We start from the raw sequence: 27,710 nt of genomic DNA, 5'->3' as shown, positions 1-27,710 counted from the left end.
GCTCAAACTCTTGGTAATTAAATCCGGCCTGAAAACTTAATTGTTCACTGCTGCTTTTTCATAAATCCGAAATATGATTTGTGGTTTACACAAGATTGCTTTCATTTTGTGAATTTAACTTGACAATTTATACTGTTTTTTTTTTTTCATTTCATTGTTCCTGTTTTTCTGTTAATCTTGTTTTTAATCATTATTTCTTTTTCTTTGGACTATGGATTTGCCTTGAATGGTGCGATATAAATAAGCTTGTGTTGCCTATACCAGCTGATATGGGGCAAATGGCAGGGTAAACCCAGGTGTGGTGGCCAGCCAATCACAGGGCACATATAAACAAAGAACTATTCTCATACTCATTAACACCTATGGACAATTTCGAATCTTCAATGAGCCTAAAATGCATGTTTATGAAGTTTGGACAGATTTAGTACCCGATTTATTTTGCAATTATCACAATGTTCTACATGTATTGTTTAAATAGACGCACGCACAATGTATTGTAATAAACATGTTTTTATTGGTCATTTAGCTCATACTTAAGGTCAGTATTTGTCATCAGACAGCTATAACCCTTGACATTCGACTCTCATATTGACAGCAGTATCATTATAGAAACTGATATGATGTACTGCGATATCGATATGATTCAAATCTGCCTTTGCTCTCCTTGGCTTTTTGCCCCGCCAACTCCTCCCTTGTTGCAAGTAACGTCTGAGGCTGGCCCAGTCAGAAAAGAGTTTAAAAGCCTCATTAAGCACAAGTGGCATCTCTGTGTGCGTCAGTGAACGTCATGGTGCTCTCCATCTGGCTCTTGCTTTCGCTCATGGTCGCCCCGGGCCTCACGGCACCCACACCCGTGCCGGAGGAAGCAGCCTCCGGTTTCCCTACCGCACACACTGACTTGATAACGGCCACAGTAAGTGGAGTAAGGATGCATGTGACAGGAGTGCATGGGATTTAGCCTGAAATGGGATCTCTTTGGGCAATGCAACACCAGTGTTTTTGTGAATTAAGTTGTAAATCAAGGGACATAGAGGAGGTATGTAAATACAGTTCTCCCTAATATTATTTTTTTTTCATGTACTTTGGCACATTCGTAACCATTTTTTCTTTTAATGCACTGCTGCCCCCCCCCCCAAAAAAAGAAAATCTGTAAAAAGGCATGATTGTGGCTTGATTAAAGGTCCCTTAGTACTATTACTACCTGTAGACTGTTGTATTTTTAAGCATATTAAGATGACATTTATAATGTTTGAGGAGCCCCAAGCAAAAAAGAAAAAAGAAAAGAGTCTAAATCCATGGTTCTACACTTTTTGTTTTACACCACTGGAATACAGTTGTGCCATGAGACGTTTTGAAGACTTTTTTGAGACTTGAATTTTTCAAGGTACGAGTCGTCATTTGGCCGATTTCTTGCTTTGACTTGCGAGTACAAACTAGAGAAATGAGTGCTGTATGGTGGCAGTGAACTGAATTCAACTCAATACACAATAAGTAGGAGTTTGGCAAATATTGAAAAATTCATCAAAAAATAGGCTTCAAGCTGTTTAATATCACACCCAGTTAAAGTTTACTTTAAAACAAACACAAAGAGAATTACACTTTGTGTATCTAAAACAATCAAAATAGCTTTTGCCTTAGGAAAGTCCCCTTAGCATGATGGTAAAAAGCATAGTTTTAGAAGCAATGGATATTTGAACACAAATGGAGTGGAGCAACAAATAATAACAACAGATAATGTGACATTACAGTGGATATGTGCTATTTGCGGGACAGACGGACCATGCCTAAACACCGAATAGCAATAATTAACATTCATTATACCTTGCATGCAACATAAAAATGTTGTATTTTTTTTCCTGGGAAAAAAAAGCAAATAAGCGGGGGATTGGGTAAAAAAACAATGTGTATAAGTGTGAGTTCCCGTAACTAATGGGGGATTAAAAAAAAAAAGCGTTCCACTGTACTCACAAGCATTTATTATTTGTCCTTTATGAAAAATGACTAATATTACAACATTTTACTGAGTCACTTACGGTAGAAGAAGTCCTATTCCTCTTCGTTTGTGTCTGCATGACTGTATTATACTTCCTCCTGGTGTTCAAGGTAGGCATACCAGAAGGAGCAGCACAATTAATTGGATTGTAGCTTTAAAATATCATGCACGCACAAACTGTTTTAAATTCTTTCCCTTCTATTGAATTATGCCATTTTTCTTTTTTTATAATGTACAATATTATAGTCTATGATTGGCTGGCAACCAGTTCAAGGTGTATCCCGCCTCTCGCCCAGTGTCAGCTGGGATAGTCTCCAGCACGCACGCGGCCCTAGTGAGGAAAAGCGGTATCGAAAATGGATGGATGAATATTCCGAGCACTTGTTTTTCTTTATTGAAAAACACAAACTTTTTTTTGTTTTTTGGGGGGAGAGGTTAGCGTGGATTAATGGCATTTCCATTTAATTCAATGGGGAAAGACAATTTGAGATGAGTGTTTTGAGTTATGAGCGTGGTCATGGAGCTTATATCTTCAGGCACCACTGTATAAATGTAGTGATTTAATAATTAACACCTCACTGACAGCGTTAATCGAGACTAAGCATTATTGTCCTTGTTATTGCAGATTTTTTTTCTTTTTATACAGCTGTGCAGGTTTACATAATGAAGTGTATGGTGAGCATATCAGAATCAGAATCATCTTTATTTTCCAAGTATGTGAAATACACACAAGGAATTTGTCTATGGTAGTTGGAGCCGCTCTTGCAGACAGAAACAGACAGAAAATACTTTTGAGACACAAAAACATACTATGGAGAGTCACTAAGCAATGAAAAGTTACCAGTAATGTGGTAATTCCGATGCATTTTTTTTATTATTATTTTGAAAATTGTGCAAATGATGCAGAGGCCTGTAGCAATTTAGAGCAGTTTCAGATGACTAATAGAGCAATAGTCTGGTACAGTGACCATTATGCAAATTGCGCAGAGACTTCAAGAATTTTAAGCAGTTTAAAGTGACTAGTAGTGCAATAATATGGAACACTGTCAATTGTGCAAATGGTGCAGATACTTCGCAAGCACATGAGTGGCCACTATTGGTCAACGACAGATATGCAAGTAGTGCAGAGTGGCGAGACTACGACAGTGAGTGCACGAATAATGTATAATTGGACCGACAGAGATGTGACAACAATCTCAAGACAAAATTGGCAGCATGTTAAAATGGAATTGTAAGTTAACTGTTTAAGAAGTTGATGGCAAGAGGGAAGAAGCTGTTGGAATGTCCGACGTTAGATGGATGCTGTGAATGAAAATATGCTTTGATGCACGCATACGGTAGGAATACCTTAAGAGCTACTATGAGCTGCGAGAGGAGCCTCTGGGAAGCTGGAAGGGGATCGGCCTGTCCTTCGCGTCCAAGCTGAAAGACATGCAGACATTCTTCGGGCTCAACGCAACAGGAGTGCTCGATCGGGACACGCTGCAGGTAATGAGGAGGCCTCGTTGCGGTGTTCCAGATTCCGAAAAGTACAGCAGTTACATCCAAAGGCAACGATGGAACAAGAAGGTCATCACGTACAGGTAACAAGTGATTCCTTTTGTTGAGAAAACGGACAATAACTTCATATTTTATTAGGCAAATGCCTTGCTAATGATATGACTGCCCTATAATAAGTTGGCACTTTACAAAAAACTCTTCATATTGTTTTTAGGGTGTTGATATATTTTAACCGTCGTTTTGGAGGCTGTAATATGTGATGCAATTGTTTTTATATAAATTAGGATTAGGAACACTTTCCAGCTAAATTGTACCAACAATTACAGCTTCCAATTCAAATAAAAAGCATCCATCTTAACCATATTTACCAAAAACTGAACTATATAATCTGGAAGTGAGGAGGATTCACTACATAACTGAAGTTTTGATAACTACGATCTGAAATCAAGTGGCAACCAAAAAGGAACCAAAAGTGAAAACCTGACTGTGTTAAAACATTAAAATGGCAAATAACAGCTGCGATAAATCTTAGTTAACAAATATTTACTATAACCCGGTAGCTGTGTGTCCGATTGATTAATTCATCTACCTTGATTAAATCATCTACCACACATGATGTTTGGTGTTTGAACCTCGGCTACATGTTGATGGTGATCCAATAAGGAATTTGTCATGTTTCAGCATCGGCAGGTACACCGAAGACATGCCTCGCACCACCGTCGAGTCCCTGCTCGAGTCCGCCCTCAGCGTTTGGGCCAGACCCGGCGGGCTGACATTTGTCCGCTCGCATACCCGTAACGCTGACATCAAGGTGGACTTTGTCACCCAAGGTGGGTTTTGTATGTCACAAAACCTTTTTGAGTGGTGACCCAAGCAAGATGCCATATATTTTGGTACAAATGAAAATGCATGGGATTTTTTTTGTTTTCATCATTTGATGGAACTGTTAAGTTAACTGGTTTATTCCTGTCTTTTGTGTTCATATGTGGCTTCAAATTGTTATCCACTGCCTCACTCTTGTCAGAGCGCACACTGCTAATTGCAGAAACCGCCAGAATGCAGTTGGACAAACAAACACAAACAAATATGACCCTCCATTTTTCAAAGTTCCAGGACTTGTGTCAAAAAAGATCTATTTTTAAGCCAAACTACAAACTATGACTTTTCCACTTCAATGTGGGCCAGACAGAACTTTTACTTTGTTCAGTGTTCAAGGAGAGGAGAGTTGTGGCAGGACAATGCCCTGAGAGCCTGACAGTTCCTGGCCAAGAAGAACACTTACCCGAGCTGGCTCCGTGTGATTTTTTTTCTTCCTTTCCCAAACTCAAGCTCACAGGGACCCATTTTGAAGACATGGATGAATGACATCAAGATCCTGGAAGAATCCTTCCAAGAGCCCATGAGGGTGTGGCAGAGAAAGCTGAGGAAGTGCATTAGATTCCACTGGGATTACTGCGAAGGGGAACATTTGTAGCACATTTCAAAAACATACACGGTAGTCATTCATGCTTAACTGAATACTCAAGTTCCCCTTGGTGTGAATTTGAGTGTGCGCCCTGCATCTGGCTGTTGACTAGTCCAAGGTCCCAAGGTGTCTTCTTGCCCAAAGTCAGAAAAGATGCTATTTCGAAACATCTAATGAAACATATTTTCACAGTTCTGAGGACCGGGGTTCAATCCCCGACCCCGCCTGTGTGGAGTTTTCATGTTGTCCCCGTGCCTGCGTGGGTTTTCTCCGGGCACTCCGGTTTCCTCCCACATCCCAAAAACATGCATGGTAGGTTGATTGACAACTCTAAATTGCCCGTAGGTGTGAATGTGAGTGTGAATGGTTGTTTGTTTGTATGTGCCCTGCGATTCGCTGGCAACCAGTTCAGGGTGTACCCCGCCTCCTGCCCGATGATAGCTGGGATAGGCACGCCCGCGACCCTGGTGAGGAGAAGCGGCTCAGAAAATGGATGGATGGATGTTTGTGACACCAGTCCTGGAACCTTTCTGACACATCTCTGCCTCAGTGGAGGTCTGCACTCTACCATGTACTACCTTTATTTTTTATCTTATCTTATTTGTATCTTGGTTCTGTTTTACATAATGAAGAACATGGTGATGCATTTCCATTCGATGGACCCGGGGGCTCGTTGGCTCATGCTTTCGGTCCAGGACAAGGCGTCGCAGGAGACACGCACTTTGATGATGATGAACGCTGGACAGCAACAGGAACAGCTGGTTGGCTCCTCACATTTAACCCTTGCAAGAAAAGCAATGTCTGATTTTATTTTGAAACACTATCTGTTTCATGTTGTGCTTCTCTGTTGCAGGCTTTAATCTTTTAGTGCTGGCTGCACATGAATTTGGCCATGTGTTGGGTCTGAAGCACTCGAGGAACCCTGCATCACTAATGCACCCAAACTACAAGGCGTATCACTCAGGGGCCAACCTCCTATCCAGAAAGGACATTTCCAATATCAAAGCACTTTACCGTAATCTCATCTATTACAATTTGACAAAAAATTATAATCCTCTCAATCCTGCTTCTCAAACGTATGATCATGTGTGTGTCAGGTCGACACCAAGATCGCCCAAACTACTTTTCATGGCAGTTCTCTAGACTCATACGAAACAGATGTGCTCCAGATGTGACCTTTGATGCTGTCTCCACACTTGGGGATGCCACCATCTTTTTCAAAGACAGGTGCATTGATGATTTTTTTGGGGGCTCACTTAAGCCTCAAACTGACAACATTGTTCCCATCCAGATATCTTTGGATTAAATACAATAAGGCGGATGATATCAAAGCAGGTCCAACCACTAACTTCATGCCCAAGATAGAAACCAGCATTGATGCTGCCTTCTGGGTACCGCGCAGGTCTACCGCTTACCTCATTCATGGTAACTGTCTCCTACTATCCTGTACAATGAAAACTTCTCAATGTGAATTTTATAAGAATTTCATCCCATATGTTGTGACAGAATCAATTTTCTGGATGGTGAAAGGCTCCATAGTGAAGGGAAAACCCAGAGCTCTGTGCCACTTTGGCTTTCCTGCCTGGGTACAGGACGTCGATGCCGCTGTGCACATCGTCAAAACCGGACGTACCCTCTTCTTCATGCATGACATTTATTGGAGGTCAAACATACACACTAAACGACCCATTTGTGCTCATTTTAGGAGGTTTTTGGTGACCATGTAAGGTGTGTGCTGTGAATAGAAAGAATTATTATTTGAATTATTTACCAACTTTTTTTTTCTGCAGCTGTCTATTTGGGGGGAAGGTAAACAGTTTTACTGCTATATTGAAATATACCGTATGTTGAGTGAAACTAAAATAAAATGAAAAGAAATGAAGTGAAGTGAAATGGCAAGAACCACGGCAGCCTGAGTGAAACCAGTATGACTCACAGCACCTCAAAGATATAAACATGGACTTGCGCAACTTTTGTAAACAGCTCAATTTCGGTAGAGGTCAGCGTTGTACTGGGTGCCATTGCATTTTAGTTTGCACAGACTGTGAACCAGGAACATGTTAGTCATAGGTTAACAGTGATACTGACTTCAGTTACATAAGTAATACAGTATCACAAGTTTGTTACAGGTTATACTACACAGAAAGCAAGGGGCTTAATTTGCACAAACGGTGCATCTGGAAAGTATTCACAGTGCTTCCTGTTTCCCGTTTTGGTATGTTACAGTTGTATTTCAAAATTGATTCTAATTTATTATATATTTGCAATACAATTACAAATATTTAAACCAAATCAAATATTTATTGTCATTATGCGGTGTTGTATATTACATTTTTAAGAAAAATTAATACATTTCGGCACAGTGGAGACTGGTTGGCACATCGGCCTCACAGTACTGAGGACCGAGGTTCAAATCCCTGCCCCACCTGAGTGGAGTTTCCACGTTCTCCCCATGCCTGCGTGGGTTTTCTCCGGGCACTCCGGTTTCCTCCCACATCCCAAAAACATGCAGGGTAGGTTAATTGAAGACTCTAAATTGCCCGTAGGTGTGAATGTGAGTGTGAATGCTTGTTTGTTTATCTGTGCCCTGCGATTGGCTGGCGACCAGTTCAGGGTGTACCCCGCCTCTCTCTCGAAGATAGCTGGGATAGGCTTCAGCACGCCCGCGACCCTAGTGAGGATAAGCGGAACGGAAGATGAATGAATGAATGAATACAATCCATTTTGGAATAAGACTGGAACATAATGAAACATAGAAAAAGTGAATTGCTGTGAATACTCTCCGGATGCACCTCAAAGCTGTCTCATTTTTTGCAGCTACAATGAAAACAGAAGAGTGATGGACTCTGGTTACCCAAAGTACATCAGCGAGGACTTTCCCGGACTCAACTCAACAATAAATGCCGCTGTTCACAAAGAAGGTAAGACTGAGTAGTGATTGTCACCCTTTGCAACATAACATTCCCTCCAGTGCTGCAACTTTGGAGGTTCCACTGTAGTTGACCTCAACAACGAACGCAGTGCGGTTCGCATCACACATGTGCGGTCACTTGTGGCGCACTCCTTTGTGTCCCTTAATCCAATGAACAAATTGTGTATACTAAATACACCCACCAAGCTGTTTGAATGACAAACTAGGGGCTGACAGCGCAATGCCCCTTGAAAGACAGTTGGCAGGAATATATGTACTTTAATACAAAAATGTACTTAATGCTCTGTATTTAATATCAAACATATCAAATATATATTCGAAAGAAAAATATGCAATATGCTAGCTTTGGAGGGGCATGGCCAACATTATCAGGATGATCGTCAACATTATCAGGATGATCGTCATCTAAAAAAAACACAAAAAAAACATATATTATATGTAAGTCAGTCACATAAGTAATTTTGTCCTCTTAAGGATGTGATATTTTTCCATCTTAGGTTTCATCTACTTCTTTGTTGGACCACAAGTCTACAAGTACGACTACACCCACAAACATGTTGCTGGAGTTGAGAGAGCAAATTCCTGGCTTGGGTGTTGATGCCCAACAATGACCTGGGACTCTTCACCTGACTACGGATCACATGAGAAACCTGCCAGTTGTAGTAAAAATAAAGATTTGCTATTTAAACCTGAGAATGTGTATGGTCTGGGTCCAAAAGGGGAATAATACCGATGGATATCACATAGTTCTTGATCTGACCTCCTAAATTGCCCTACATAACTTTTCACATTGATGCTGTTTGAAACTGAGGAACATGGCTGAACATATTTAGCCGGTATAGTAATGAGCACTGTGCAAGACTCTTTTCTTGGGCTTTACCAGCATGACATGGCAGAATGTTCACAAGCAAGGCCATGTAGTTGGGTCTTAATTACAACCAGAAGCAAGCAGTATTGCAATTTAGGCTCACTGAGTTGGCATGTTTTGTGGTATATTGCGGTTCGTTCGTGGCATCCAAAAATGGTGTAAAACAGTGGCGCTTTTCCAGATTGTTGACGCCGCTTTGACTGCACATAAGTGACAATGGGAAGACAATGCCTTCATGAGACAGTTTTACCCTGCACCCTTATTACTATGTATATACTCTGTTCTGGATTTATATTCTTACCATCTGAAAATGTTTCTGAATAAATAAAGAATTCACTTCTCCACTATTTAACCTCCAGATTTTGCTCGTCCAAATAATGCAATATGATGCAGGACTCCATCCACTCTTGTTTAGCAAAGCAGCTGAACTATGTTACATTTCTTTTCTTTTTTATCCAAGGTTATCATGAAGGTGAAGAGAACTCTGTAAACAACAAAAGTATGGCAGTTCTCATTGAGATTAATTAACTAATTTAGCAATTTTTCAACTGATTCATGCCACTTTGCAAGATTCCACTGTATATTTATTACTGATTTGATGTAATTGATATGTTGGAGTGCATCATCTTTGTTTTTTCACAGTTCAGTTTAACAAAGCTATATTGATCAATTAATATTGATTCTTCGTTGTTATGTAATCAGTGGGGGGCCCAACATCACCACTGTATTGTAGGTTTGTCTTCACATTATTGACAAAAACACGACAGAGGACACTGGGTACTCTGGGGATCTTAGTGAAAAGGAAAGAAGTAAGAGGAGAACCACGATGCAGTGATCTGCTTTATGGATGCTGTTGTTTGGTGTGGGGTTTTTGGCTGTGAGCTGTGCAGCACCGACCATTGCCCCGACCATTTCACCAGAGGAAAACCACCTGGCTGAGGTAAAATGCAACCATGCAGACATACTGTAGTCTCAACTAGGAGCTACTAGAGATAAGCAGATGAAGAAAATTACTTGAAAAACATTCCTCTATCCTTAATTTCCTTCAAAGAATTAAGTACAGTAGAACATCTCATGGTGAATACAATTTGTTACAGGACAATGATGGATGTCCAATTTGGTCAGACTTAGAAAAAAAAAAAAATTCCCATTCAAAATAATGGTACTAAAAAGAATCATTTCAAATCCGGCCACACCTGTGTGGAGTTTGCATGCTCTCCCAGTGCCTGCGTGGGTTTTCTCCGGGCACTCGAGTTTCCTCCCACATCCCAAGAACATGCATGGTAGGTTAATTGAAGACTCTAAATTGTCCGTAGGTATGAATGTGAGTGTGAATGCTTATTTGTTTATATGTGCCCTGCGATTGGCTGGCGACCAGTTCAGGGTGCGTCACGCCTCTCGCACGAAGATAGCTGGGATAGGCTCATGCATGCCCGCAACCCTAGTGAGGATAAACGGTACGGAAAATGAATGATAATATCAAGACATAAAACATTTTCATGACAAAGTGACAAGTGAAGATCCGGGAGGCTCAAGGTTTCTGCTTTGAATATGAGTCTGCTGAGATTTTACGTAACTTCCATTGTACACTCTTCTTATCTTAACACTCCTTGGCCTTTCTTATGCAATTTGTCTTGCAAAAAAGCCACAGCTAAAGGTTAACACATAAATGCCTCCAACTAATGTCTTTCAGGATTGGCTGAGGTATCATATCGGTATGAAACGATATCCTGATGACTTGTGTGACATTGAATCCTGAATTGTAGGCTCACAAAAGGCAATCCTCATAATTCAATATTGAATTCTGAATTTTACGATCACAAAGGGCATTCGACATAATTCAACATTGAATTCTGAATTTTATCATCACAAGGGAATTCCATTTTAGACATCCATCCATCCATCCATTTTCTGAGCCGCTTCTCCTCACTTGGGTCGCGGGCGTGCTGGAGCCTATCCCAGCTATCATCGGGCAGGAGGCGGGGTACACCCTGAACTGGTTGCCAGCCAATTGCAGGGCACATACAAACAAACAACCATTCGCACTCACAGTTACACCTACGGGCAATTTTAGAGTCTCCAATTAATGCATGTTTATGGGATGTGGGAGGAAACCGGAGTGCCCGGAGAAAACCCACGCAGGCACGGGGAGAACATGCAAACTCAACACAGGCGGGGCCGGGGATTGAACCCGGGTCCTCAGAACTGTGAGGCTGACGCTCTAACCAGTCGGCCACCGTGCCGCCCCATTTTAGACATTGCAATGTATAACTATGTGTCTTGCTTTGCCTTAGAACTATCTTCCAGTTTTATAATGATGTTGGGACCAGAAACTCCTCAAGGAGAAGCCTTGTTAGGAGCAACTTTAGCGAGGATCTGGAATCTATGGAGGCTTTCTTCGGCTTGGAGGTACCAACCATAATGGACACACTCCTACTGGAATGGATTCGTTCGTGAAAAGTTGCTGTGTCTTGGGCCAGAACACATTGAGTAAATAAGAAATTTTGCTTGTAATTCATGAATATGGGCTAAAAGGTGACTTGAACAAGGAGACTGTGGAGGTCATGAAAGCGCCCAGGTGTGGAGTGTCGGACCTCAGTCGCTATGGACACTTTGCTGGGAAACCCAAATGGAACAAGAGGCTAATAACGTACAGGTAAATTAAGGTTATGGCTCATTCATACTAAGCGAGGCTTGATTAGTACTTGGATGGGAGCCTGGCTGGGAAAATCAAGCACTGTAAGCTTCCAGCATGGTGGAATAGTGGTGTGGTGCTCTTTTTTTCCCCACGTGTACAACTTTGTAAGTTTAATTTCAGTCAAATTCATTGACCAAGATACTGACACTATATATGGATTTGGTCCCTCGATGTTACACAGCTGTTGCCCACTGCTCGTTGGGATGGTTTAAATGCAGAGAACAAATTTACTGGATGTTGTACATGAGACGAAATAAAACACTCCTTCATCTACTTCTTTATGTGTTTATTATGGTGTGATGAGTATGGTTTCCATGTGACTTGAACAGGATCACTCAGTACACTGCAGATCTGAGCCAGAGACGGGATGACACCATTGGTCAAGTCTTCCAGCTATACAGCTATGTCATCCCACTGGACTTCAAACAGATCTACAGCGGCACTGCAGACATCATGATACTCTTTAAGGGTTAGCAAAGTGCAGGTACTTCTTTGTGTTAGCGTCCACTGTTCATCATCATCAAAGTGTGTGTCCCCTCCCTGCTGGCTTCCAGGAGAGTTTGCGTGAGCCAAGACTCCACCCGCTCCGTCGAAAGGATAAAAGTCGCCGTGATCTACGAAAAGACAAAGGGGATTATAAAAATTGTTGTAAATGTTTACCCCTTCTTCCATCTGGACTCACATGTGAGTCCAGATGGAAGAAGGGGTACACAGAAACATTTACAACAATTTTTATAATCCCCATTTCCTTGTCTTGCACTATGGCAAACGATGCATTTTTCCACAGGCTGGAGGAGTTGTTTTTATAATTTAATAATATAATAATCCAGGGGCAACCTTCCGTACCCTGATAGTTTTTTTTTCAGTGGCGACACGGGGGGGAACTTAAGCTAGCAGGGTAGCTAGGGAAGTTCCTGCAAACGTTCCTGCGGTGGGAAAGCCCCTATAGTGTGCCATATAGACTAAGCCAACTCACTGTGCCTGACTTTTGTTCTTGCGGAGTTCAGGTGTGACTCTGTTGCTGGTGGCAGCGCACGAGTTCGGCCACGCTTTTGGATTGGACCATTCCAGAGACAGACGCGCACTGATGTTCCCCACATATCAGTATGTCAACACAAACGGCTACAAACTGCCAGATGATGACAGGCGAGGGGTTCAAGCGCTCTATGGTGAGCTCAAATCAATCAAATGTTACTTATTAATGATCTATTTCGGATAAATCCAATCCTACGACCAATAGTACAATCATTTATAAAGCATCATGGTTTCTGTGTATGGATTGATCCATTCCATCCATTAGGAGCAAGGGCAACAGTGTGCCACCACATCCACATTTTGTTCCTCATAAGCATTCTATACAGTATTTAATGTAGAGTTTGGTTCAATACTTTGGAAGCCCTGTTCTACATGATGGATGTTTGCATTGCTCTCCAACTCTCAGGTAGCCGTACAAAAGAGCCAACAAATGCCCCCAAACCCAATCCACCACCTGAACCAGAGCCAGAGGATCCAACAGAAGACCCAGAAGACCCGCTTCCAGACCCTCGTGATGAGCAATGCAGCAGAAATTTGGTGTTTGATGCTGCCACATCCATCAGGGGAGACTTCTTCAAAAACAGGTATATATTTTTTAAAGATTCTGTTAATAAAGGATCACATTATTTATATCTTTATGCTTATATGCCTCCCCAGATACTACTGGAGGAAGAGTTCCATGTTCCAAGAACTCCGTTTCACTAAAGTGAGCGCAAAATGGTCACAAATCAACACTGTTGATGCTGCATATGAGGTCCCAAACAAAGATGCTTTTTATCTCTTTGAAGGTAAAGGTCATGGAGGTGTGGTTACATTGTAAGTACTGCATGTTAAATCAACATTACATCTACTGCCTGTTTCTCTCTAGGTAATCAGTTCTGGGGCATAAAGGCCTATGCAAATACACTACTACCAGGCTATCCAAAGTAGATGCAGCCATCTATCTGGCAACGACTGGAAAAACATTGCTATTTGTGAACAAACAGTATTGGAGGTGAGTGCATGTTGTTCAGCACAATCCTTTTTAGTTATTCAACCATTGATTTGCTTGGATTTCAAATTCCAGCCCAAAGGTTCCACATGAAAACACTTGATTTTGAAAACAAATTGATATATCTTTGGATACCCATGATCCATTCCTAGTGACTTTACTGGTGTCAGGTCCAAAGTTGATGCAGTTTTTGAGAATTACGGTGAGAAACCCTAATTCTTATAAAAACATGTGTTGTACGAGTCCGAGCATTACTATGCCTTCCATTAAAACATGATTAGTACTTTTTGTTTAAATGTAATGTCGGCCAAATATAAATTGCATGAAAATGATTCTTCTCTCTCTTAGGATACCTTTATTTCTCAGCTGGCCCAGTCCAGATGGAATACTACCCGCCATATCAGAGAGTGATACGAGTGTTGCTAAACTATGGGTGGCGCAATTGTTACTAAAAATTACAGTACAACACACATTTTTCAGGTTGTTAAGAAATTGCATAATAAATGGTCTCCTGACAGCTTCTGCTTCTTTTACAACAGGAAACATCATCACAACGTTACGTTTAAGGTTCTGTAAACAATCCAAATTCTACTCTTTTTATGAACTTGAAAGTGAATTGCTTTTTAAGGTAAGATGCCTCAATTTGGGTTTTCTTCTGAACACGTAAAAGATGAAACATATGTATAATTATGAAGCATTAAAATAATAATTACTCTTGAACTCTCAAAATGTCACCTCCAGTGTGGTTATATCATGGCAAGATCCAAGCTTGCATGAACCTCATCTTTTGCCAGTATTCTGCATTTTTACAACTAGCACCCTGTTGGTGGTTTTAGTTTTAGCCAAACCAGAAGAATAAACCAGATGAATAAATAAGTGACAACACATCATTAACATCTCTTTCGACAAAAATAGCACTTGATACAACACCAAATAAAATACCCATAAGGTACACCGCAGATGTCAACATTTTATATTTATGCCCCAGCTGTAACAAATCCCTGTAATCTGCATTGTTCACTGCACATGAAAGTGACCACAAACGGACCACAGCAGATGGCATATTGTGTAACAATGAATTTGCAAAAAAACGTGCACTTGGAAAACGTGTTACAAATTGAAGCCTTTTGGACGTTTCCATACATTCCAAAAAGATGCAGAGCCAGTGCACATGCAACATAGAAAGCAGAATTTCCTACCGTACATCAAATCAACATGCATTGTCCCTTCACACTTGCAGTGGGTGATGGACTCAGAAATGGATGCGCCATGATTAAAGGTCAGAACCTGTCAGTCAAAGAAGATGAAACAATTACTTTTTCATTCATGAATTCAACTCTGAATAAAATTTGTTTTTGTTAAGCAATCTCATTTTTTCTGATAAAAATCAGATCATGACTACGGCATTTAGTTACTGGCGCTCGCATATGAACTATGTTGTTTTGTGTTGTCAGTATACCGTATGAATTTTTAATTAATGAACTATAATTCTGGGCAAACTAAGTGCAAGTGGATAATTTTCTGTGGAACCTCGGATGATCTGTCAGAGCACATTAGGGTGCCACAAAACTGTCAGGGTATCACTGCACGAGGCAACACAGGCAAATTCTAAGGGAACCGTGGCTTCTAGGGGTCGCCACAAAATCGAGAAAAAACTTTCACCTTCGACATATCCATCCATTTTCTATACGATTGAAATCTGTATAAGTGACCTCCATTTACCAAGAGGATAACAATGTAAAGAGAATTTGTTGACACCCTATCTATGGGTACGTTCGGAAATTCAATCTGACGCTCTCACTGCACTCTGAGGGTACGTTCGGAAATTCACTCCAAGCGCGCTCCATACACTCCGGAAAGAGCGCAGTGAGAGCGTCATATTGAATACCCTGAGAGTGTAGGTTTCAAAGAAGCGGAGGGCGCTCCATTCACTCATTTTCGATGAATTTACGAACGAGCGTGTTGGCCATTGGCAGCGATCCGTCAGTGCGTCCGCCATATTGAATGTGTCAGTTCTGCCTGTAAACGTCTCGTCCTGCCTGCCAGTAACTGTGGAGGTAGCAGTACTGCGCCTTACGTCTGTTGTCACAATTTGGTTTTGGAATAGAAGAAGAGCGAAGGCGGAAATGTTTTAGCAACAACATGATTGATGAAATTAAGATTAAGAAGGTTTACAGGCAACAAAATATACTGATTATTGTTGCAGTCGCCTTTGCTCAGATATCGTGACAGAGGCCACTTTGCTCACAGGCTTTAGCTATACCGGTTTTTGAGCAGAAGTTGCTGCTCTCAGCTCTTTGCTAACGTTAGCCTTTAGTTTGTTTGCGTGTTAACAAAGGACTAACACGGAGTATCCTGAACACACAGTACAAAAGTGAGCCCAACTTTTACTTTAGCTGTTAACGAGGTGAGTCTTTTTCGGCCCGTATCTTGCCTAAAATGACAGTTTGCCAGTTTCTCCCGTGATGTTCAGCTCCGTGGACAATTTTCTGTGTGATTTTGTTATTACACTCACTGTACCTTAAGATGACTTCTTGAACATGTTACGTTGGTTCTCTTGCTCACAAGATGGAGTCACTCAACACATTTGAATCAGAGATGGAGGCGGACGGACAGGGGAGCTATTCTTTATTTCCATCTCTGGATAACATTGCTGGTCTGTCCGGGACGGCTGATACACTGGAGAGGTTTGTTATCACTGTGATTAGAACAACAAAACAAAACGTTTACATGATACTTGCACCACTGTACACCCGCAGAACACAACATTAGTACACTTTTACATGAATGATATTTAAACAAGGGACTTTTCTTCCAGGGACAAATTAGGTGTCTTCATTGAATTATCATTTCTCTTTTTATAGAAAGCTTATTGGGTAGCACGTCTGCCTCGCTATTCTGAGGTCCGTGGTTTGAAGTTTATTTGCATGTCCTCCCCGTTCCAGTTTCCTCCCTCATTCCAAAAAGATGCATGTTAGAATAATAGACCCTACATTGTCCATTGTTGTGAATGTGAGTGTAACTGGTACGAAGGAAAATGGATGGAAGACATACTAAATTAAATTGTATTTAAATACACTTATGACATAGCATATTTTAGTGTCCCATATGTGGAAAAACAATAATTGTGTAGATGAAATCAGAACTGTTTACTTTTTGCAGTGAACCGCCTAGTGAAATCGCAGAGAAACCAAATCTCACCTGGCTTGATGCTGCTCAGGTTTGTGCTTTTCTTACCAAGGTTAACACACTAAAGTTAACAAACTTGATTATTTATTTGTTTTGTATACTGCATATAGATTGTTTTGGAGGAATCAGGACATCCCATGCACATAAAGGAGATCAAGCAGAGAATCATCGACCGGGGACTTGTTCAGTCCAAGTATGGGCATTTACCACATTTCTTTTTAACCAGCATGCTTATGTTTTTCTAAAGTGGGTTTGCAACATTTGCTTCCTCAGTTATTGCTTGATAAGAAACAATAAATTGCTCAATTTAATTTGTATTAAGGTTATTGTATGGCCTGTGGATTTTCACACTTTCCTATTTTTGCAGTGCAAAGTCGAGTCTGGAAGCTGTCATGTATCGCGAGGTAAGGACGACTTTGCACCTACATTCTATAGATCATTTTACACTTGATACTATGAGAGTTCCGGGATGCACGTGTCTGGAAACAATGAGTCCCAGCCCTGGAACAATGAGTCCCTGCAATTTATCATGATGCAATACAGATATCGTAATCCTCTGCTATATCACGGTTCTTCGTCGCAGTTCCGCTATATTGCAGATTTTTATTGAAGTTGTTAATCTATCTTTTATTCACTTTGTACAATACTTATGTGTTACAGGAAGTCCTTGATTTACGAACGAGTTCTGTTCCTACGCTGGCGACGTAACACGAATTTTCGCGCAAGTCGGATTTCACCGTTAAAGTCGAAATTTACGGCGAAATACTTCTGTTACGGGTATTGTCCCACGTGATTGTGACAGCAAGCTCAGTGTGTGTGGAAGTGTGTGTCGATGTGTGAGTGAGACGGGACTGCGCAGGCGTCGCCTGGCGGGACTGTGAAGGAGGAAGGAGTGCGCGCCGGTGCGAGGGTGTACCGTAGCAAGTGTAGTGACGCCGACCGGGGACGAGTAGCGATTAGCGGAGGACCCGTTGACGTTGAATGTGCAGAAGAGCTAATAAAGCCATTAAAGCAGCAAATCGGTGCTTCGTGCCTTGATTGTTGCCGCCACCCAGCTCAGCTGTGCAACGAGAGAAGGGAGTTAACCCGACCACGGTCAGGTGACCGTAGCAGGAAAGGTTAACACTTCGTATAAAGAAACTAAAATACATTAAAATAAACAAATTAGATGCTGTACTTACCATTACTGCTGAGAGTGTGAAAAAAGGAGGGCGAAAAAGGCAAGATACTCCCGGCGCACAAACACAGACACTATGCACTAGCTAAGCAGAAACACTATGGTGCTGGGACAAAATGGCGGATGAGGCACGGGCGTCGTAAAGTCGAAACGTCGCAGGTCGAGTAGGTCGTAACTCGAGGACTTCCTGTAATCACTTCTCTTGCGTTGTCTCAATATATTATGCGTTTAAATGTGTTTGTATTGTTTTAGGTGTTTATAGGCCTTTCAAAAAATGTAAGTGCCGTAAATGCAACAAAAACATGCCTTGGGTGTATTTAAATAGGGTATTTATATTTCATGAATTTCACTTATTGCGGAGGTGAAATAGAATTTAACCCCTCACTACTTTATGAACCGATAACAAGCTGATTAAAAAAAAAAAGACCTAATCTTTTTTTATACTTTTGCACAAAAGGACATTAAGGACTTTATTGAGCTCAGGAAATTATAATTTTCTCAAATTCACACTTTTTAGTTGATAATATTAATATTGAAAATTTTGGGTGGTAAATATTATTTCCTAAATAGGGGGAGAGTATAAAAACAGTTATGTACAGTAATTTAAGCTATCACACTGCTGGCCAGTACGGCGCTGTGTCCGGCCACCATGCAGAAAATTTCATAAAGGAATTAGATAAACTAAACACTCTATTGTTTAAAAAAAATGAGAGAGAAAAAAAAGATCCTTGGGGGCATGCAATTTTATAACCCCCCCCAGCTGCCAAGCCGCAGAGGTGAAAGTTCTATTTGTGTTCGGTGTCAATGCATTGTAAGCCACTATCATCGCCTCCATTGCAGCCAATAAATTACACTTCTTACCGTGCATCTTACACATATTGTTTACATTATCACAAAGGGAGGGCGAGGAGTGGGTAGGCAAAGATGGTAAAGCATGATGCTAATTGCTAAGCTATCGTGTCATGAAGTCGACAAACACCGAAATAAGTGATTGAGTGATACAGTACACTTGTTACATAGGTCTGGCTGGAACCACATTATAGCAGAGAGAAACCCAAGTTTGAACAACAAAATAAATGTAATATAATTCACTGCTTCACAAGACCCCCCACTTAACCGGAAATGAATTAATATGTCACTGAGGACAGCATCTGAGAACGGGGTCAGGTTAAAAGAATATCATTAATAATAATAAATATTTGTCATATAAGATAACCTTTATTAATTTCCATCATTTCAGTAGCAATAGTTGATATAGGAAATATAAGTATATAATATAAATAACATGCAAGAGAAGACATCTATCGAAGTACATTCACAAAATAGAAATCTAAACTATTGTCCATGCATAAACTATCCAATTGTATCTACCAGCAAGTTATTTGTTTCCAGAGTGCTGAGTTTTCATTGACTTTTGAGGGATGATTAATCTGATTTAATAGACTTGCTTTCTTTTTTTTTTTTTTTTTTTTTTTTTTTTTTAAACCAAGGTTGAAAACAGAATTGGTAAAGGCAAATTAATCCATAGACACATTTCTGACGATGGCATGTCAAAATCTCATATACTTTGATTCAGATGTAACCAGTGGTGAGTGTCTGTGGATGCAGATTCACCATGCTTTATGTGTCCCTGCTCATTTTTGTGCGTCTCAGACGTGGGACGCACATCCAATGAGTTCCCTGTATTCAGTTCTGGTCAGTTAATGCTGCACATTTTTCATTTTAAGTTAATTTAGTATTTCCTCCATCCTTTCACATTACCATTGTCATCTGAACTGGGGCAGGCAAGTTTGTGTTGATATGCAGAAGCCAGTTATTAGTAACCCCTGATGTGGCTCCTCCAGCCTCGATGTGTCTGCCTCAGTCTCACGTTATGTTTCAGACACAAAAAGGCAGCAGGAGATTCAAGAGGATTGAGAACAGAAATGGAGTCTTTGCATTGCTGGTGAGTTGAACAGGGGCAGTAATGCAATACTGACAGAGTTCAAATGTCGTAGAATATTGAGCTAATTATTTTGATACTTGCACACATTAAATCATACTTGGAGCTATGATCCCCAGTCGAAATAATTTTGTGTCGTGCCCTTTTTTTGTGTGCACATGGCACCAGTTATTATTTAACCATTTCCATTGTAGTTTTTGTTTTCATCCATCCTTTTGAGAGTGATGCCAACGCAAGTCTCCAGGTGTTCATTGTCTTCTCTCTCAGACAGATGACGAGCGGCAGCAGGCTCTGAAGGCCTTCACGGCTCAGGCCTTCCTCAGCGCACCGCAGCAGAACACTGCTTCCACTTTGGCACCCGGCGGCGCCACCGCTGTCGCCCCATTTCCATCCCCTGCTAGCTCCTCGGAGAACAAAACGAAGATGAGGAGAGGTGCGCGGAAAAAAATGAACGAAAAGTACCGACTGAAGTACCTTCGACTGCGCAAAGCAGCACGTGCCATGATATTTGTGAGTAAACAAAGTCTTTAGGAGAGTTGCTTTTATCGTTTGACTAAAACAAAATACAGTGGAACCTCTACGGTTGAACACGATCTGTTATGGAACCTCAAAATTTGTTTTGGCTTTAAAACCACTTGGTATAATAATGGAAATAGAATTAATCAAACTGTCGGTATCAAAAAATACTTTATTGACTGGATAGGACATTTTTAAGTAACATTTTACTATTCTTGTCATAAAACTGTAAAAAAAAAAAAAAAGTTGACCACTGTAAATAGTAAAACACTCGTCTTGATTTAATTGACAAATGAGTGTCATATATGTACTTAAGGCAAATTAGCACAAGTATAAAATAAGTTAACCACTGTAAAATGTAAAAAACAATGCTTTGTCAATGTACGGCAATGTGTGGTCACGCCCGAAAAAGGTATTGGCACACAAATGGAGTCTTACTGCTTTGAATGGGCTGCTGACTATTTTTTAATGTAACTTAAGTAACTGTAACCGGGTATGAAGTGAGATCCAGCCAGTTCTGGCAAACTGTTTATTAATTTACCTGTGATTGAAAAAACAATGCGTCGAGAGTCTCTGTTGCTGAAATACATGGGTACAGTCTATGAATGGCCCAATCATTGCCAACAGCCTCCCAAATAGCCACACTCTTTTTTTCTTTTATTTCTTGTCCGTTTTCTCTCTTTGTATTTTTATGATATAGCTACAGCAGCTGGGGTCATGTGTCATGTTGCTTGTGGATCAATAAAAAATAATAGTGTGTATGTGGCGCCTCAAAACATTGTTTCCCAATAAGAACATCGGGGGTCACAGTTTCTCTGTTGCAGTGAGTTGGTATATGTGTGACGGCCAATCGCCATGTGTGCTGTGCCAACTGTATTTCCTTCACGATTGTCTTGTTCAGTAGCATTAAGCCACTTTGCTTGTCGTGTGGCAGGCCTTTGTTGAAGTTGCTCCTTTTTTGGGAGAAAAAAAAATAGTAAAAGAGAAATGTGTGGTGCAGAGTTAATCCTAAACTTTTAATGCTGATGTCTCACAAGATTCCATTCAAGCAAACAGTTATTGTCAGTTTTACAAATTATCTACATAAAGCCAAAGAAGAAGTAGGACACATTTCCCGAAGTAATCACTTGACGTTTGCGGAGCTGAAGTGGTATGCTTTACTCCTGTTAATAGGCATATTTTTCCGGTTATTTAGGTAAATATCAGAATTGTACCACTTTTGACTGAGGTTCCGCTGTAAAGAAAATGTTCCTGTACATGACCATGTTCATTTACATACAGGAAAATGCAGCTTTGCATGACGAAGTGGCTCATTTAGAAGAGAAGTTTTTGAGAGTAAAGGAAGAGCGCCAGTAAGTAAATAAGTTGTTCGACTTCAACCAGTGACTCAGAAACATTTAGAAATGTATCCCATCTACTTATCTAGCTCTCTCTCTCTCTCTCTCTCTCTCTCTCTCTCTCTCTCTCTCTCTCTCTCTCTCTCTCTCTCTCTCTCTCATAGAAATCATTTTTATTTTGATATTCATAATTGTTTCAAAAGCGGTACGGAAGATGAATGAATGGCATCCGTAGAATAGGATCCAACTTGTCCAAACCTTTTCTTCCAAATGTCCAGATTGTTGCTGTTGCACTATCAGTCCCTATCAGAGGGTGACTTTTTGCCCACGCCCAGCTCAATCACTAATCCCGCTGTGTCGCCACCCACAACGAGCTCCGGCCCCGGAGGACCACCCGGCCTGTGTGGGACGCACAACCTCACATCTGCGATGTCAGCAGTGGACGAGGGGCAGCTTAAAAAACCAAAGAAGGAACACAAAGAGCGAGGCAGAGAGAACGGAAAGGATGAGCGTGAGTGCTATGTTGAAGCATTGAGGTGACTGCAAACGTTAATATAATAAATACCTATATAATTCTTAGTTCAGAAGAAAATGTCAAAGAAGAGAAAACTGGCTGATGGTTCCCGGAAGCTGGTGCAACCCATCCCGCTTGACTCCTGTGGTCGCCCCGTCTTCCCCATCGTGCTGGGAGGCTTAACGGTGTACAGCTTGGGCGAGGTCAGTGAAGTCACACTTGACACTGCATCGGCGTGACAGCAAAAGCATACATTTGCCAACTTCTCCCCAGATCATCACGGACAGGTTGTTTTTCCATGACGAATGTGCCATCTACCCAGTGGGCTTCTGCAGTACTCGGGTCTTTGCCAGCATGAAAAACCCTGAGCTGCCGTGCCTCTATACCTGCCAAATCAAAGATGGAGGAAGGGGACCGCAGGTAATCACAAACCACGGATGCTCTCGCTTACTGTTAGGATGATGTCGTGCGTAAGGGCATTGTACTCCACTGAGTTTGGAGTTACAAAGTCCAACATTCATCTGTGGTTACTCTAATTGACCTAGTGGTTAGCATGTTTGCCTCAAAGGTCTAAAGTTCAGGGTTCAAATCTCGGCTCCGGCCTTTTTGTGAGGTTTACATGTTCTCCCTGTGCCTGCATAGGTTTTCTTTTCAGGTACTCTGGCTTCCCCCACATTCCAAAAAGATGCTTCTAGGTTTCACTGAAGACTAAGTTGTCGTTTCATGCACTTGAATGTTATTGTGAAAGGTTGTTGTCTATATGTGCCCCATCTTTGGCGACCTCTCCCGGTATCCCAATCAGCTGGAATAGACTTTGTAGTCTTTTATCTTTTCTTTCTATCATTTTATTAATCTTTTGACTTTTCTATAAATGTTTGAATTTATATTCCTCTTTTGACTTTTATATAAGTATTTGAATTATTATTTTTTTTATATATAATTGTTCAGACTTGGCTTTTGTAGCTGTCTGTATTAGGGTGGAATTTTACTCTGTGTTTGCCTTTAAAAAAAACAAAGCAAGCATTCATGAACATGAAGCCAGGACTTCAGTCTTATCGATTTGGCTAAGCTTCAAGGCCAACCATAGTTGTACAGAAATATTGCACATTAGATCGCTTTGCTGTGTGGAACTAAGCCAAGTGCTGGAAGCATACCTAGCACACAAGGGTGCAGATTCCCACATTTAGCGAGCTAGTCAATTAAGAAACTTATAAATACAGTTGGAATTTAAAGAAAAATAATATAATTTCTATCGCAGAATCCTACGCATAGGCACATGAAAATAAACCCCTATCCGCACATGAGGGTGTGAAGGCACAGTACCCCTTACGTAGCCAATCATCGGTGGAGATGGAGTCACCAAGACGACTAAAAAAAATTAAACGTCTTCTCCTCATGTAGTTGGAGCATCGCCAAAATCACAAGATTCCGACAAAGGTGCAGGGCCTAATTTAAAAAAATATATTCAACAAAATAATAACCGCAATGGGAAAATGCTTGGAAAATACAAGGCCCCAAGCAGCTCATCCTAAACAACAAGTCCAGGCATGACCACAGTCTTGCAATGACTGACCAAGGGAATTGTCCCAAATAAGCAAATTTTATTTTTACAAGTCAGAAGGCAGCTCACTGTACTCCCGTGGGATGCTCCAAAATTTTGATCGATTCATCGAGAATAAACTCTTCTGTGACCAGAACTTCTCGATTTCCCTCATCTCTCTTTTTGTTGGACTTAGACAGTTTTTCGGCTTCAAGTTAGTTAATTTTTTTATCTTAGAAGAGACTTTGACAAATATTTGACAAAGAAAAATAGCCTCTTTTTACTTAAGGTTTAGAGTCTTAAGAATTTGGATGGGACCGTGATATCATCTGGTCCTGCCGGGGGTCCCAGCTAGCCTGACCCCAGTGGTTCCCCACATCAGTTTTAGATGACCTGTGCCCTTTTTGAGAAAAATCAGGATAGATTATGGATGGTTGGTACAGTATTTGAAATATGTTGCAGCCGTAAGAACATATTTATACGTCATAAAATCAAGAAACCGCTGTGAGATAACATTTTTAAAGTATCATAGTTGTATGTGGTGCTCGCACAGATGAATGAGCAATTTGCAACATGAAGCTTATAAAGTCCAATTCCAGTGAAGTTGGGCTATTGTGAAAAATGTATGTACAAACACAGTACAATGATTTGCAAATCCCTTTCAACCTTTTTGTAACATGGTAACATTTCTGATACAGATTGTGTTGACAGCCTACCTTTGTACTGTGTAAAATTATGTGCATGTACTAATAAGTCTGTCACAGTGATATTTTCTGAAGGTCAAGTAAAGATGAATTTTTTGAAATTTTTTTATTTTGTATTTTTTGCTTAGTTTGAGATTGTCCCTGAAGACGATCCCCAGAATGCCATCGTTGCCTCCTCAGCCCTGACGTGCCACTCCAACCTGCTCAAGGCCATCGCCTCAGTCAGGTACAAAACCTATCAATCATCAGAACCAAAAGAACAAACAAAATACACATGGACTTGCTTTTGAAGCACTCTGAGCTGAAGACAAAAAATCTGTCTCACGTGATATCAAACACTTTGGTTTTGTGCGTGTCATTTTTTGTTCCTTGAACTTTTGGTTGAACTCCAAATTGATTAAGGTTCCACTATATTTCCTTTTTTCCTCTCAGTTCCAAGGCTGTTGCCCCAATTGTGCCATCTGGAGCAGACTTCTTCGGCTTCTCTCATCCCACCATTCAGAATCTCATCCAGAGTTGTCCCGGAGCGCGGAAGTGTAACAAGTACATTAGATTTCCAATTCATTTTTTTGTTACTGATGTTTTGTATTCTCTCACTTGTTTGTATCTCAAATGTGCTCTAAGTTTTGCTGTCTCCTATGTCCTAACAGCTACCGATGGATACGTTTCGATGTTTGTCGCCCGGTCGATGGCCAGAATCCTCACAGCCTGTCGGAGGACGATGCCTCCGTCAACTTTGAGGCCTATCAGCGACACCGGCGCTTTAGCGACAAGCCGGAGCAAATCTCAGGTTTGGCTTCCAAATGTTGACATTTTACAATAAAAGGCTTTTCAGTGTGGGATAATAAGCCTCCTGTCAGAGAATATAAAACAAACATATCACCATATACAAATTGTAAATGTTTTACTGTACCTATTGTACATATGCATTCATATGTACCATTGTAATATTGGAATGAAAGTGTTGGCTACACCTTTTTTATAACCTCAAGGTGGCGGTGGCATATTGGAATTAAAGTGTACAGCTTTTTCATAACCTCTGGATGGCGGCATTGATAAAATGGGAAAGTCTTTTTCATTTTCTCCTACACCTATGTATAATGCGCACTATTGACTTTTGCAATTTTTTGGGGGGAAAGAAATGTGCATTATATGCGAGAAATGATGGTAATGTCAAATATCGCTTTGTAGATGTTACACTCAAACCTACATTTTCCCACTTTAATTGAAGGCTACTCATGACCAGATTCACATTTAAAGACAAACTTAATAATAGCCGTACTAAAATGTTTACATTTGCAAGGTCATAACAAATAATAGTGGTTCTGACACCTAAATAATTCCTTTAGTGCTTCTTTTTTGTATTGTCATGGCAACACCATATCCTTTTAATATCAGCCCTAGTAGTAAGTAACGACTATAAATCTAGGTGTTGTGCCTTTGACATGTATCTGAAGTTAGTCTTGTAGGGAATAAACATGTTTTTAAACTACATACATAAACTATAAATGTTTCCTTTATCTTATTTTGTTCCTGTGAAAATCACATTTGTAGCCCATTGTGCAGGGTATGGTCAGCACAGTGGAATCAAGAATGTATGTACGACAAAGAGACAAACGAAAAGTTATTGTTTTAGCTTAACTAAGAGTTAATAGAGCATATATTTTTTTTTAAATACATGTTGACTCCATTTGTGAGTTTATAGTTGGTGCCCTAATTATACAAGAAAAGAATGGAATGCAATCTATAATCTATGAGATCCAACTACCGGAAACAAATTCCTTGTTTTTGACATACTTTGCAAATAAAGATGATTCTGATGTCTCATACTGTACGCTCTTAGTATTTCATCATGTTGTCTTTCTTTTAGCACAGAAAATGCAGTGTTCTAGTGCCTCACACCGACCGCCACATCTGTGAAGCCGTCGACCTCCTATTTCAGCTCCTGATGTTACAGTGCCCATAATGCCTCTAAGGTTATAAGAGTTCACAAGACGACAACAAATAAAAGTACATGTTGAATTTCTGTGAAACAATGGCAGAAAATGTCATGAAAACAAGCTGTCTTTTACACTGTAATTGGGCCCCAAAACACCTACAGTTGTTTACTGTATTTTTGCAAATAGAAGCCTGTAGCTCAACATTTACTCAGTATGCTCAACTCGATGTTTTTTTTTTTCAATATAATTTTAAAACATAAATTTTTACATGCTGCTAGCATGATCTTCAGCAGATTCCTATTATCTTACCTATCAACATGGCTGTGTTACTTTAAGATATTTTTGCTTGATTTTTTTTGTTAAAGAACCTGGTTATGTTCTTCAAACAATTGTCTCCCCAAACCCAGGATGATATGGAGCTTTGTGTCGTTATCGTGCATAACCATGCAGCCTCTGTGATATTTAGTTGTCTTTCGTATCCCTGCTTGTGTCATGGTCTGTGTTTTGGTTTGGGTTGTGTTTAGTTTTGTTCCATGTTTTCCTGTGTTCCATGTTTGTCGTGTGCTCATTAGGTTGTTGTGTCCACCTGTTCTCGTCTACTTTGTGTCGACCAATCAGCTCTCTCCAGCCACTCGTGTCTTGTCAATTTGTTTGTATTTAGTTCACTGGTTTCTTTCAGTTCTCGTCGGTTCATTGTCGTTGTCACATGTCTTTGCCATGTCATAGTCGCCAGTTGTCTTTATCATTGTGGTATGTCATTGTCAGGTGTCATTTTCCCTATCTATTCCACGTCTTACTCACAGGTCATAGTTTGTTTCCAGTTTTAGATATTCAAGTGTTACTTTGGTTTGGTTGTTATCTGTTGTGGGACTTCGTTCAGTTTTGCTTTATCCAATATCCTTGTTTTCCCTTTTTGAAGAATAAATATTTTTGAGATTCCCGCACTCCTGCCTTGCCTCACTGCTTACCTGCAATTGGGTCCACCATGTTCTTGCCTTGCGTTCCTCGCCTTCGCCCTAACCACGTACGTGACAGCTTGATATATTTAGTATTCCCCCTCTCTTCCATTAAATCACATGACAATATAGGAATTATTTTTAGAGGCTTTGATTTGTAGACACTTATTACAGTTTTGATAATTCCATTCCATAACTAAGTATCTGAAAGGATCATGCTTGCTTAGGTTATAGCTTTGCTGCACTTCTTGAAACCTCATGAAAATTCCGTTTTTTATTATTGTACTTAAGGTTATACCTTTTAGGATCTGCTGTAGAAATTTCATGTCAAGGCTATTAGGGATGAATTGTTTATCGTAAGCTATCCATCGTAATGGACAAAGATACAGTCATTAATTTTCCAGCTGGAGTTT

General features: G+C 40.5%; 1 protein-coding gene across 1 annotated transcript; it reads left to right on the top strand.

The window, feature by feature from the left end:
* The first annotated feature begins 737 nt into the window (after positions 1–737).
* tbrg1 (transforming growth factor beta regulator 1) lies at positions 738–27,285 on the top strand. Its single transcript, XM_061782438.1, is given in 38 exon segments — positions 738–913; positions 3,335–3,576; positions 4,175–4,323; positions 4,701–4,750; positions 4,931–5,513; positions 5,591–5,719; positions 5,812–5,973; positions 6,056–6,185; positions 6,250–6,383; positions 6,465–6,621; positions 7,776–7,879; positions 9,649–9,703; positions 11,056–11,179; positions 11,299–11,414; positions 11,786–11,925; positions 12,449–12,625; positions 12,898–13,075; positions 13,149–13,279; positions 13,360–13,416; positions 13,419–13,485; positions 13,520–13,534; positions 13,596–13,684; positions 13,831–13,915; positions 15,850–15,889; positions 16,051–16,169; positions 16,645–16,702; positions 16,782–16,864; positions 17,039–17,075; positions 19,731–19,793; positions 20,058–20,300; positions 21,588–21,658; positions 21,922–22,154; positions 22,224–22,360; positions 22,431–22,577; positions 24,530–24,627; positions 24,834–24,944; positions 25,052–25,191; positions 26,272–27,285. Coding segments are annotated over 38 exon segments (4,830 nt in total). The 5' UTR covers positions 738–787; the 3' UTR covers positions 26,322–27,285.
* Positions 27,286–27,710: the final 425 nt, after the last annotated feature.

The sequence above is a fragment of the Phyllopteryx taeniolatus genome, chromosome 8 (genome assembly GCF_024500385.1).
Source record: "Phyllopteryx taeniolatus isolate TA_2022b chromosome 8, UOR_Ptae_1.2, whole genome shotgun sequence".
NCBI lineage: Eukaryota > Metazoa > Chordata > Actinopteri > Syngnathiformes > Syngnathidae > Phyllopteryx > Phyllopteryx taeniolatus.
Note: the sequence above shows the minus strand (reverse complement) of the source record. Positions and strands in the feature narration are given on the sequence as shown.